We start from the raw sequence: 14,778 nt of genomic DNA, 5'->3' as shown, positions 1-14,778 counted from the left end.
CAAATGACCTTGACATATTTACATAGATGACCTTGACACGGACATTGAAAGTACACTAGTTAAATTTGCAGATGATACAAAACTGGGAGGTTAAGCCAACTGTTTGGAATCTACTGAAGTAATCCAAGAAGATTTAAACAGAATCTAGAAGTGGGCAGAAACCTGGCAAATTAAATTAAATATAACTAAATGTAAAGTTCTACATGTGGGGAATAAATACAGGATTACTTTATGGGTGTGTGGCAAACAAGCCTGCCACAGGCCACCGAAGTGGCTTTCCAAGGGTCCCTCCAGCACAGAGACACAGGGAGATGTTCAAACAGCCCACGTTTATTTTCAAGGGTGGCAAGATGGTACAGCCAAAGAGCAGATGTTACCTCTGTCATGACCGAGAGGCTCTCCCTTTGTGTGAGTGGGGATGGCAGATTTAACCTGTGCGCACTGATTGCCTCACTACGCACAGGTGCAGCCACCTCTGTTCCCGGGTCCAATTAGCCGGGCCAATTATCTAATTCCTAACCAATTATCTAATTAGCCAGGTTTAATTAGCTTGACCCAGGACAGGTGTGGCTGCTTAAACCAGCCATCCCCACACCACAGGGTGGTACAAAATTAGAATGTGAACAGGTAGAAAAAGACTTGGGAGTAATAGTTGATCAAAGCCTATCAGGGTCTGGTCAATGTGCTGTAAAAAAAAAACACGATGCTGGGATACATAGCCAGGAGTATTGAGTATAAATCTAAGGAGATCATACTCACCCTATATAATACCCTTGTCAGACCACACTTAGAGTATTGTGTGCAGTTCTGGGGACCGTACTACAAGAAGGCACTGGAAAAGGTCCAAAGACGGACAACCAGATTGATTCCGGATATAAAAGATAAGTGTTATGAGTTACGAGTGTAACAATGCAGGCCTGTAATCTGTATTGCACACATTGTGCCTGGGAAAAATCCCCTCCACCCACCAAAAAAAAAAAAAAAACAACAACAACCTTTGTCTCAATTTTTCATTCATTTAATTGCTGTCATCTTCCAAGCTGCATTTTTTTTTTTACATGAAGCCCCCGCAAACATAAGCGATGCCGACACCAAGGTTTCCCAAAACTAACCAATAACTTTATTTGATTACAAAAAGAAATACTAAAATAGCTGCAAAACACCAGATAAAATCAAGACCCGGCCGTGGTCGAGAGGTGAGGAGAAAAAGTCCCATCTCTTGAGAAGCCGACTCCAGGCTTCTTAAAAGGGCACCGCCACAGGTGCTCTCAATTAACTGTAACAAGACACACACGTGTCCAAACGGCCAGCGCCCCCACCTGAGGCGGAGGGACGTAACAGTGAATAACTTGATATTTTTGTACGTTGAAAACGTGGTTTTCTTCAGATTTAAACTACTGAGAGCTGAACAAAAGAAACATATCCACAAACGGAGGCGAGTACGTTCCTTTCGTTCACCAAAAAGATTCGTTTACGAACGACACACCATTCAATCCCACACTCCTTTCCAGTCGGTGGCGGTAATGCTCAGAAACGTTGGTTGCCAACCGCCATAAAACCCTAAGAAGAAGAAAAAGAACATTGCGAGAAGAATGGCTGCAAGGTTACTCTTTAGGTTGTCAGTACGCGCCGCAGGAACGTGCCGGGCAGCAGTCCCGGCTTTTACCCGCGGCATGTCTGCCGGAGGTAAGTCGGGTTGCGTAGACTACGTTTCTCTGGCTGCAGGACAGACCAGCGGATATACGTCCCTAAAATCGGTAGTGTTTTTCAAGGGCAGGAAAAGACTAGTTATCTAACAGTTTGCTATCTAACGCTTGCTAATTATACCTGTAACCTACCTTGAGTTAAAGCCCGGTAACATAATACCGGCATAGAATAATTTAGAGAAGTGAATATCTAATATCCGGTTGCTGTTTGGGTTGGAGTATTTTAGGTAGTGTAACGATTATGAACTAATCGGCTAAAATAGCTAGCTCGTTAGCCACCACTGGATTAGTCATGGCTGCAACTGTTGGGTAATCTGTTCAGCTGTTGATGTTACTTGTCTATATGATTGATGGCTTAACATTAATGGTAACGCCAACCCCCCAGGCCTCTCTCATTTAGGGCTTTTATGGCTTTATAACTCCACATGTGATTTGATGGCTTAAATGAAGGGCGACACTAGTACCATTTACAATACTCACTTAGATAAAAGTATATTCACAATTAATTAATTACAAATATTATCTTGGGGTAAATGCAAAAAGTTTTTCCGGTTTGAAATTAAATCCTGAGAGATCACGCATATATAACAGATAAAGCTATACTTGTCCTGAATCATAAATTCCTTGACCACAAGTGTGAGAAATCTGAGGCTGATATGCAGAACTACTAAAGCAGAAGCAAAAAGTTAGCACTGTACCCTGGTGTTCCCATACGGTCTCCAAATCTATTAAAAATGTCTAAATTTTGCATTGCTGTAAATCATAATAATGTATATTTCTCCCCAATATGGGGGTCTGAGATATCTAGGGGTCCCAAAACCTCTCCAAAAGTGAATAAAATGTTTTTTTTACCCTTATGGTTTAAGAAGAAACATTGAAAAATAAATTGTAAAAACATTGTGGCACACTGGTAAACATTCCTAAATATGTAATCATTATCCATTATCTATACCCGCTTATTCCTGGTCAGGGTCGCAGGGAGTGTCTGTCGCTGCATGCATTGGGCTGGAGGCAGGAATACACCCTGGAAAGACTGCCAGCCTATCTTAGGGCACACACACCATTCACTCACACACTCGTACCTATGGGCAGTAGCCTAACCTGCATGTCTTTGGACTGTGGGAGGAAACCCATGCGGACACAGGAAACCCCACACGGAAACAACTTTCTTTCTGTGAGGCAACGGTGCTACCCACTGCACCACTGTTCCTCCCCATATCACATATCAGCACACAATAAATTTGAATGAGTATTTTCCACGCACTAAGTGACAAGTATAGCCCGTGGAGATATGAATACCCCACATTATGTATAATAACATTACAATAAAATAATATTCCACCATCAGAAAAATGTTAGCAAAGTTCTAGCTTCACAGTAAACTGGTGCATTATACATAACACATGACTGCCACCAGTACATGAAATGCCTACATAACAGAATAATGCAAACCTGTTGAAAGACACTCGATTTCATTGTGAATGGTGTGAATCCTAACAAAGCAGGCCACTACAAGCCACTGGACTTGCACCCAGGGTACGCTACCAACTGCCCCACAACTGACAGGCCTATTAGTTAGCCCCCAAATGCCCAATACATATATGCTGGGCATTATGACCAATGCGAATTTAACTATCAAAAAAATGATGTGAATAATTGCAATGTTACAAGCAGTACAACCTACATCTTTGCCATGTGCATTGGTTTCCTGGCAGAACATGCTTCCTCCTCTTCTGACCAACTCCCCAGAGAATTAGCTTTAGCAAATTTTTGGAAAATTTTACTAATTTTGCCAATTCATCAACATGGCTAAAGAAAATTCTCTAGCCAGTGCTCAGATGAGGAGGAAAATGTGAAGTCTAGCTGGGATATGTGCAAAGATGTACATATTACGGCTTGTATTTAATTATTTACGTTTATGTCATATTTCAGTTATATACGTTAATTTTTTTAATTGAGTGTCTTTAAATAGGTTAGTGGTATTTTAGAATGAGGATATTTCACACTGTAACGTAAGCATTTGTGGGTTGCTAAGTAGTTTGTGTTTAATGTATGTACCGGATGTGACCTCAACTGGAAAACGTGGTGGATGGTTGTATATTGTTGTCATCATCCCCATACAAGAAAACATCACATACTGGTCACAGAAAAACACATGAGAGTTAATGATTACACATTTAGGTACTGTACCACATAGTGTGATAATGTTTTTGCATAATTTTTTAAAATCTGATATCAATGTTTCACCTTAAACCTTAATAAGGGGCACATGTATATACTTTATAATGAACAAAAAACATTTTATTAATTTTTGGAGAGATTTTGGATATGTTTCAGTACCCCTAGATATTTTATGGATGGTAAATGGTAAATGGACTACATTTATATAGCGCTTTTATCCAAAGCGCTTTACAATTGATGCCTCTCATTCGCCAGAGCAGTTAGGGGTTAGGTGTCTTGCTCAAGGACTCTTCGACACGCCCAGGGCGGGGTTTGAACCGGCAACCCTCCGACTGCCAGACAATCAGTCTTACCTCCTGAGCTATGTCGCCCCATTTTAAGCCACTGTACTGACGGAAAGCTTGTAATTCCCACTTGAAAATGATGCAGTGAGTTTCTTCAGTCAATCAGTTGATTTGTAGTGAAATACATGCTTATTTTGATGATTTACAGCAATGCATAATTTAGACATTTTGGATAAATTTGGAGACACTGGGTACACTGATTACTTTTTGATTCATAGATCTTTAGTAGTTCTGCTTAGGGCTGCCGCAATTAGTTGATGTAATCGATGACGTGGATGCTGAAAATGCATCGACATCAATATTTTAAACCGACGCATCGTTTTAAAAATTTTTTATGAATTTACCTTTTTGATTTCTAAAACGCTTCTAAAATGTTTTTCTTCAATATCACTACGTAATTGCTGTGTGCATGACGTCAGTGGTTTTTGGCTCCAGTCATTGGTCGGCCCTTTTTAGTACAGTCTGGTTTGATTGACAATTCTTTTATTCAGTAGGTGAAAGTATAAGGTTTCTAATGATGTACATGTTTAATCTTGCTTTTGGAATAGCGTTTTATAGGTCAGTGTAACCGCCAATTTTTTTTTATCATTGTATTCACTCTGAGGTAGCAGTATAAGACGCTGCACCTAACGTTGTCAACGATTTTTCGTAATGTCTTGGAAAATACTATTTATTATTATTCTGGGCATAGCTAAGCCATATGGTTGCTTATAGACCTATCTGACATTGTTTTCTGGAGCAAAACAGAAGTGGATAGAACTGTCATTGATTGACTGTCGCTGTCTCTACTGAACACAGATACAATTTCATCATTGCTATGTAAGTATTACTGCTCAAAATATTTTGGTTATATGCATTATTTTTTTTAATTGAGTGTCTTTAAATAGGGTAGTGGTATTATATAATGTGGATATATCACACTGTAATGTTAGCATTAGTTAGTAGTGAAAGGTTTCCAAGAAAAGAGAGCCTAAAGTCCAGAACATGTGGACATGTTGACATTCTTACATTACAACACATGTCTAACAGACGTTTGATTCCAATATTTGAGTTGGACTTTGAGCTGGACACCATTGTCCCTTACACGCTAAACATGTTGCACTTTGTTTAATATGCAGACCTAACTTTTTTTTTACTTTGATAATGGGTTTAATAGAAACTTGGATTTATTTTGGAGTTGCACTACTGACTTAAATAATAAGCCTTTTTTTTCTCCAACATTATTTTTATCATGTTGGAGTTGCCAGTTTAAACTTACAGTTTTGCACTTTAATATGTAAACCTTTGTTTACATTTTGTTTTGTGCTGCATTATACAATGGCATATACAGTTTGTTGTTGTCAAAATAAAAGGCACTTAAATGAAATGGTCAATTAGATTTTTTGGAGGAAAATTAATTGTTTAGATTAATTGACTAATTGGTAAAATAGTCGATAGATTAATCAGTAGAAAAATTAGTGGCAGCCCTAGTTCTGCGTATCCACCCTTAGATTTGACGCACTTGTGATCAAGTTCCTAAAGGAGTTTTTGATCCAGGACATGTATAGTTCCTATCAATCTATTCAATCTCTCAGTATTTCATAGTAAACTAAAAAAGAGCAAATCCATTTTAGATTTTTTGCCTAGACAATTGCATGTGTGGCACTTTATTTCTTAAATTAAGATATAATCAAATTTTAGTATTTTAAATGGTGCAAATGTCTTGCTTCATTTAAGCCATTTTCCAAGTCTCTGTGATGCTCACAGCTGGAGTTATAAAGTTTTAAGTAGGATACCCCCTAAATGGGCAAGGATTGGCCAGATTTGGTATGTGCGCAAAGGGGTGCACTAATTAAGAGGGTGCTATTTTTAGATGCTGGTGTCTAACGGGGGGTTTAAGAAATTAAATCACGGCACGTAAGACTACTGCATTCTGACACTTCGTTTTCAGCATTATTATTATTCCAAAATGCCATTGCGAAACTTGAAAAAATGAGAAATCAATAGTTACTAAAATATATAGCTACTGTTACAAGCTATAAATTTACAGGTGCAGAGTAAACTTGGCCAGCCACCTAGCTGGTTAGCAATAATCTGAAAGTGTGACCTACATCTAAAGCTAGACTTTATGGCTTAGGGTTTGTACCCTAAACTAGTGTATGTTGTGTGGTGTAAAGGTGTGTGTATAAATTCAATAAAAGAAAACACACACAAAACATCCTCCCATCTACCAAGGCAGACCCCCCCCCCCCTTACTGGCTGAGAGGAAGATGTCCCTGTGCCTCCAGTATGCCTGACCAATGCTGTTATGGCTTGTTTCTCCTTTCCACTTATAAGTTTAGGTGAAATTAAAACACACGCAAACAAGTGACCAACAAGGGGGAAAAAAGAAAATGCACCCAAGGGCAAGGCAGCACACTGATGGAGAAGCAGGTTTGCAGGTGTTTCCCAAAGAGTCCTCCTCAGAAGCAGACAGAACAAAGCGGTACAAAAATAGCTTTGTTCCAGCAGCCATCACTCAGATGAACAAGTGGTAGCAACATTGCACAGATTGATATTTTATCTATTTATTTTATTTTATCTTTAGTTTTAATGGTTTTAGTAATGATTGGAATTTTGAGTATTTTTATTTATTTTATTATGTTTGTCTACTGTCTGTGTTGTTTTTAAATTGTGTCAAGATGGAAGACTCTACTGCAAACCAAATCTACCTACGGGTACAAATAAAGTAACCTGAACCTGAACCTGAGTATCAAAACAAATTTTTTTAAACAAACTAGTCAGGGAGCTACTCCTCCAAAATGCCATCAGGCGCACAAACCTCTAGGCTAGCCCTGTCTAGGTCTCTGATCAAGTGGCACTTTTTCCTAACAATATAACACAAACGCAATTGCCTCATCAACTTTATTTGTTAGGTGGTTCGGTTGTTCAGATTTTGCCACCAAACTCCCGGCCCCTTCTTGTTGGATGGTCTTTTACACTTTCTGGGGAAGGAGGGACTGCCCTGCTGTGCGTTGTTAATGAAGCAGTGCATTCCAAATCAAAGAAATTAAATATTTAAAAAACTTGTGTGTTTGAAGTGAGTAGGTGACCCTTTGCTAACATTACTAAAATACATTTTTTAGCTATTTGATTAACTTTCATGTCGACAGGCTGTTATTTAACATTGGAATACATTGCTCGCCATTACGCTGGGTAATGTTACGCTTTGTGAATAAAGCATGCTCATACCTATTTAGCCAACAAGCTGAAATCTGTAAATGTAGACTAAAGCATATAAAGTAAATCTGCTGATATCGATACGATACTTTTCGTCTTGCTACACAGTTGAACAACACTTAACTTGAGATTTGAAGTCTTTCCTCAGACATAATACACATGTAAAAGCATTTGAAACCGTGTTATTATGCACACAATTATAGCACAGTGACAGTTGCCGCTAGCTAACTAAGCTAGAGAACTAAACTCTGAGTGAACTTTAAGTAGTGAGGTAGTTAGCTGTAAGTTATGTGCCAGTTTACTTGTGTAGCTAGGTGATCTGGAGATGTTTGGAGATTAAACTGAAACTACAGTGGACCTAGGCCTTGTGACGAAGCTGTGGAGCTACTGTGGTTTTCTTGTGACCCTGTTATACAAATTCCATCAGTTTTGTTCTTGACCAATCAGAGATCATTGCACCTAGTCAGCGCAATTTGTACTTGTGATTTTTGATCATGATTTTTTCTTTTCTGTTTTATAAAAAAACAAAAAAAATGTTATTGCCTGCTTATATTAATTACAGTGTGAACATTTGGCACCTAATTGCTCTGGAGTGAGTTTGATGAATTTGGAAATACATCAGAGCTCATCAGCAATTCTATTTCCAGGCCTTGGCAGCCATCTTGTGGTGGGGCCACTTGCAGAAGTACATAATTAATATCAGTCTTTAACACTTAATATCAGTCGTAATTATTTGCAGTGCAAATATTCATATGGTTCATATTAATCAGGTGACTTAGTGCTGAACTAAAACAAAAACCTGCTGCCACATCAGCCCTTTTTTGCATAAGATTGGACACCACTGCCTTTTATGCATGTGTTTTTTTTTTTTACAGTAGTAATACTCAGTCCTGGTACTGCAGAGCCAGAGTCATCTGGTTTTTATTTTTCCTTAAGATCGGCGACCAGTTCAGACCTAATAAACCAGGTGGGCTGAGTTAACTGTGTATTCAGCTGCTTTAACTGCTCAATTATTGTGCCACTCGGGTGCTGAGTAACAACAAAAGCCAGCAGACCCTGTGTCTCTCCAGGATCGAGAGAGGACCGCTGGCTCAGACATGCTTTTCGTAGCATTTAAACTTACATCCATGTTCACTTTCCTTACTGACTCTCCCCATACTAGATCAACAAATTGTTCTGATAAATGTCTCAGTTAGTACTCAATTACTTGACTGTGCTGTTGGACTGCCTTGGGGCACCCCTTGATAACCAATGAAATACAAGTTTAAGTGCCGGAGATTACATGGTGAAGACAAACTATGTATTGACCAGGGGACCAGGGATTGCCATTCAACTTGAAGCTCATAAACTCCAGTGGTTACTCATTGTATTGCAGTTTAGTAGGGCACTGGTGCCAAAAAGCAAATTTCCCCACTGAAGTCCATTCAAAACTAGGAATTTACCCTGGCCAAATAAATTTAAAAATGATAATGGGCTATATTTAATTTGCTCTTAAATTATGTTTCAAATGATGCTATGGTGCTGATTAAGGTGAAGTGGTGATGATGAAGATGATAAACGTCATTTACAAAGATGACAATATAAATATAAAATAATACATAAGACTAATTTATCAAAATTTTACGTAATATTTTGCTTTCTCTCACGCACCTAACAGGCATTCAACAGGCCCAGTCGATATAATGGAAGACTCCGACACACACAAGACGAGGGGCAAGGAACACGGGGGAAACTCAACAACTACAAGAGAGGCTATACACAACAAAACTGTACAAGCACACGTAACACGGATATCTACACTTTTAACACACAAAAGCACGCTAACTACACCTAGCTACACACAGCTATACACAAGCAAGTATTTACATGGCGCCAGCGACAGCAATCGTAGTTAGCTGCCTAGCTAGCTACCCCGGGTCGCCACATAATGTATCTATCTAGCTAGCTAGCTAATGCAGTGTACAGTCTTGGCGAATGCTTTGTGGGAAATAAATATACATGTACTCAAAAAACACAAGCCCATTGCATTGGGAAAGATATGTAGTTAGAGAGCACAGGCCCAGTGTACATGAGAAAGGAATGTATTAATGAGCACTAGCTGTCTCCTCCCTGACGTATCATCCGGCTAGCAAAAGAGGAAGGATGCAGGTGGACCAAGGTCGACCTTAGCCATAAGATTAACAACCGGCAGCAGGGAAGCACTTCATACTAAAATAGGTGCGATTAGAACAAACACGTAATGCACACATGATTTCTGCCCTGCTAATTAAGCTGTATACAAGCACATCTGTGGAACTAACGGAAGCTTCTGCCTTTTCCGGAATATGTATTGTCAGAATATGTGATTTATGATAGAAGGGGGAGGGAGATTCAAGTGGGAGACGAGCACTATCATTTTTTTAAAATAAGGAAGGAAGGGGCTGATAAATAATGGTGTCTGAAAAATGAGAAACAATGATGTGTGGGAAAAGTAAAGTAAAATGATGTAAGCATGAGGGACAGTCCAAGCTTGAGCTCCACAACAGGAGGAGCTAAAATAGGATAAAAGAGAGTGTTCAGCCCCAGGGGAGTGGAGTATGTCTTGAATGTCTTGTATGTCTTGTGTGTCCTGTCTGTGTGTGTGTGTGTGTGCCTTGTCTGTGTGTGTGTGTGTGTGTGCGTCTGTCTTATGTGTTTTCTGTGAAGCGTCTTGTGGAATGCTTTGAGACAGTTTGTATTGATCAGCCCGGGTTCTTGCATGTTATCTTTGAATTACCTGCAATAAATCCAGTTGCATCAGACTCTGTGAAGTGTATATTTTGAAGAAGTATTCAACAGTGCGAGGAGAACACCCAGCTCTTCTTTTTCCCCACAGCTTCTGTAAAAATATTGACTGCCTTTATTAGTTTAACGTGCAGAAATGTTAGAAATCACATTAGAAATGGGCTTGTCAGAAAAAATCCTGTAGCTAGCCACAAAGCCACAGTTCATCTGATGAATACGGAGCACACCCCCACGGGTTAACGCCATTTCTCTGTTTTTACCATGATCCTTCACATTTAGGTACCCAGTGCGGATGCACTGGTGCCAAAAGCCCATAGTCAAACATGGCTGCATCCAAGAATTGGCTTCATGTACCATTGAACAGCTCCCATAGGAATCCATGGAACTGGTAAATGGAAGTTGTCTCCAGTTCTTGTATATCACTATGGTATAGGCCATGAAATAAACTTCCTTCTCAAAATGGCTCTTTTTCCACAGCCCATAGTTATTTCTCTGATAGGCCAATGTCATGTGAACGTGTCCATTTTGCAGTGTAATGGCTGCCTCTGTAATTTTTATCTAGCGATTACTCCATTAGAAAACTGTTTGCTAGCTAGTTAGTTTTCATTAGCAACCAGATGACAGCACACCTGTTGATAATAACCATGTTACTCGATGGAACTTTTAAAGAAAATAACACATGCGTACTTTAGAAAATATTATTTGGTTAACTTTAACATAACCCTCTCAGTGTCATCAGACGTATTTCAGTTTTTTTTTTTAAACGCAGTTAAGCCCAACTGAAATTGACTTTTTCTATTCAATTTTATTTGTATTGTTTTTTATTTTGTTATTTTTAAAAACAGCCATCCCATTTCACTTACATGCACCAGATTTCTTCTACATGAATACTTCCTCATCCTGAATTAATTTGCTCATAGAATCCATAAAGTCTGCCATATTGGATTTTCTGGCATTTTGAATTTTTAAAGAAATGAAATTTTGTTTTTTGACAATGTTTATCCGACTCGCAAGGCAAGGCAGCTTTATTTGTATAGCACATTTCATACAAATGACAAAAGTACAGACAAGAGACACCAAAAAAAAAAAACTTAAGAAGTAAACTAGTGCAGTTCAAATCAAGTGAAGTAGAAAGATAAAAGAGCTTGGATACTGAACAAAAACAATTTAAAATGAAGGCTATTTAAAAGCTAAGCTGAAAAGTTTTTAGCCATTACAGGATAGAAAAGGCAGTGTAAAATAGGAAAGTTTTTAGCTTTGACTTAAAAGTGGGGGCTTGTCTAATATAATCTGGGAGATTATATTAGACAAACGCTGCTTCACTGTGTTTTGTTCTAACTCTTGGGACAGCCAGTAGGCCAGCCCCAGATGGCGACATAGCTCAGGAGGTAAGACCGATTGTCTGGCGGTCGGAGGGTTGCCGGTTCAAACCCCGCCCTGGGCGTGTCGAAGTGTCCTTGAGCAAGACACCTAACCCCTAACCCCTAACTGCTCTGGCGAATGAGATGCATCAATTGTAAAGCGCTTTGGATAAAAGCGTCTTTGTGACTTTTCTGAAACTTACCAACAGCCTCATTGAGTCAACTTTTCTACAGGTATTCCAACTGACGAAGAACAAGCCACTGGCATGGAGAAGATTGTTATGCGGGCAATGAGAGATGGCACTGTGTGTATTAAAACCCCAAGACCTTTTGTTAGCTTTGCATTAGCCATGGAATGTAGTCTTCTATGCAGTATACTATATAGCTACGGTGACTGCTTGACATACACAAAATTTTTAAAATATTTTTCTTGTAGCAATGCAGAGTTTTGGTTTAGACAATTGAGCAATTAATTTTCCACATTTCAAATTGCAAATACCTGTGTCATCACTGCAAAAATGTCATCTGTGTTGACCTGTATTTTGATGGTGTATTTCACTGTCTCAGGACCCCTACAACATGCTGAAGCCTAAGGAGTATGCAGGGTCTTTAGAGGATCCTCACTTGGTCCCTTCCATCACCAACAGGAGAATTGTTGGTTGTGTCTGTAAGTTTGAGCTTTCTCTAATTACGCTACTTGATTCACCCCCTCTGAGTTCACCTGCGGATTGTCTTGTGTGATGATATATTTCATTGGTTTTTTTTTTTTAATTGTCCAATTTGACCTGTGCTCCCGCCAAGGTCAAACTGAAGTGACCTTTGATAGATGATCTTTGTCAGATCAAAGGGGGAAAAATATATGCTGTGTACATGAAATTCCATTTTTTTCACAGCTGGTGTTCCTTCTAGGCTGAATCGTATGCCTGCAATGTGCAGCAATGTACAAGCGTTTGATTACGCATAGTCTCAATCGGGCCTGGCTTTATTTCTGCGACTCCTGAGCCCTGGTGTGGTATTAGATATGAGAATTCACTTCCTGTGGCTCTGTTAACAAAACACCAACAATTTACACTTCCAAACATGGCCTTTTTTCATCCTCACAACCCACATACTCTAGTTGATGAAATTTCTTGCTGGAATTTCTTGCTGAGACTTATTTCTTTTAAACAAGGTCGTCTCCCCTTCTCATGCAGGTGAAGAGGACAACACGGTTGTGGTGTGGTTCTGGCTCCACCAGGGGGAGCCCCAGCGCTGCCCCTCCTGCGGTGCCCATTACAAGCTGGTGCCCCATGAGCTTCCACACTGAGCTCTATATTTTTATGCATACGCACATGCATAATTACAGGCACACGCTCCCCATTCCAGTTGTTACTCTATATACCTCATTTGTCACCAGTCTGCTTACATTATAACATCATAAGTTTGGGCCATGGCTCTCTCGTGCATACACATGCACACACACACACACACACACATACAGACATGTACGCACACATGTATGCACACACACACACACACTCCCCATTCTTTACATCTACTCCATATACCTCATTTATCACCAGTCTGCTTACATTATAACATCATAAGTTTGGGACATGGGTCTCCCACGCATACACACACACACACACACACACATACATATACAGGTACACACATGTATGCAGACACACACATACACACACACACCTAGGCACACAAGCACACTCCCTATTTGTTACATTTACTCCATATACCTCATTTGCCAGCTTTGCTTACGTTATAACATAAGTTTGGGACACGGGTCTCCCACGCATACACACATGCACACTCCCCATTCCAATTACCTTTACTCCATATACCTCATTTGTCACCTGTCTGCTTGCATTATAACAGAAGTTTGAGATACGGGTCTTCCATGCACGAATGCACACACACACTCCCAGTTCCGATTTACCTCATTTGCCAGTCTGCGTATATTATGATACAAAATGTCTGGGTCACAAAGGTTGTGGTTTGGGAAGCAATAATTTTCCAATTCCATTTTATACAGTTTACCTGTATTGTTATGTACAATACATACATTTGGTCCAGATCCTTCTATCAATAAAATTTATGGTATAAATTTTGATGTTTCCTGGCTGTTTTTGCAGCTTTAGTTTGCCTTGCTTAACCTGTTATTCTAGCACAGCCCAAATTCATTGTTTTTTATGGTAAAATGTTCAGTCAATCATCACACAGTTTACTGTTTAAAAATGTTAGAACTCACAATTCAATCTCCATGAACTATGTTATGATCCCAAATTTATAGGACAAATTCCTTATTTGTGTCAGTGTTAGTTTACCTGTAGTTAAACTCGCAGCTTAATTGCATTTTGCAGCAGTTTTCTGGTAGTTTAGATACATTCAAATTTTTATAGCAGTTGAGGTGTATTTTGAGGTGTAGTTAAACCCCTTTTTAAAACTCCCCTGTCTGAAATAAACCCCATTATCTGCAGAATTATATACAGCACAGACATGGTTCAAAGCTTGAAATAATGAGGATATTTGTATCTAAATGAAATCCCCTGATCCTACGACAAAGCATTTTGTATTTTCTTTTTTCTGTACTGGTTAGATGTACTTCTGATACAGGATGAAACCAGGTTTCTTTTTTCAATCCTAAGCTTTCTTTCCTGTTTAATTTGAATAAATTATTGCCCATAAAGATGAGAGGCATTAAGTCAGCGCACAGAGAGCATTTGAATCACTTGGCTCTCCAGAAACGTACAGCTACAAACGTACAGTGTGTCTTCAGCATAATAGTGAAAATTCACGTAATGCTGGCAATTTATTTTGTCCATTGAAAGCATTATAAATGGAGCACAATAAAGGTATTTTATACTTTATCGTATACTATAGTACTGCCTTGTGCAATGCCATAATCAATGCTAATACAGTCTGAAACATGTTTTTACGGAGAAGTTTCTCCCAGTGACGGAACCAGGTTAGAACAGTGTAGGAATGACAAACCCATTTCTCAAGGCAACTGATTAAGATGCTATGATAAGTAGTGCCATAAGAATGGGCACTGAATCTTAGGTCATTTACAACCTTAACCTGTCTTGGTGCTGTGGTTGGCTGGAAAATCATTTCACCCCTCAGCATTTTTTTTTTTTTACCATGACAACAAAGTTAACTTGAATGTTTTATACATGCAGAAAATGCGAGCAATTCAGAACTTATGCAACAAGGCACACCCAGTACAAA

The 14,778-nt window shown here is 39.2% G+C and overlaps 1 protein-coding gene across 1 annotated transcript; it reads left to right on the top strand.

Moving 5' to 3' along the window:
- The first annotated feature begins 1,381 nt into the window (after window positions 1-1,381).
- Window positions 1,382-13,657, top strand: LOC135239175 (cytochrome c oxidase subunit 5B, mitochondrial). Its single transcript, XM_064307665.1, has 4 exons — window positions 1,382-1,686; window positions 11,788-11,858; window positions 12,121-12,220; window positions 12,747-13,657. The coding sequence occupies exons 1-4, from the start codon at window positions 1,593-1,595 to the stop codon at window positions 12,857-12,859; spliced, it is 378 nt and encodes a 125-aa protein (XP_064163735.1). The 5' UTR covers window positions 1,382-1,592; the 3' UTR covers window positions 12,860-13,657.
- Window positions 13,658-14,778: the final 1,121 nt, after the last annotated feature.

This window comes from Anguilla rostrata, chromosome 14 (assembly GCF_018555375.3).
Source record: "Anguilla rostrata isolate EN2019 chromosome 14, ASM1855537v3, whole genome shotgun sequence".
NCBI classification, from domain to species: domain Eukaryota; kingdom Metazoa; phylum Chordata; class Actinopteri; order Anguilliformes; family Anguillidae; genus Anguilla; species Anguilla rostrata.
The sequence above is the reverse complement of the archived record's forward strand: the minus strand, read 5'-3'. Positions and strand labels throughout refer to the sequence as shown.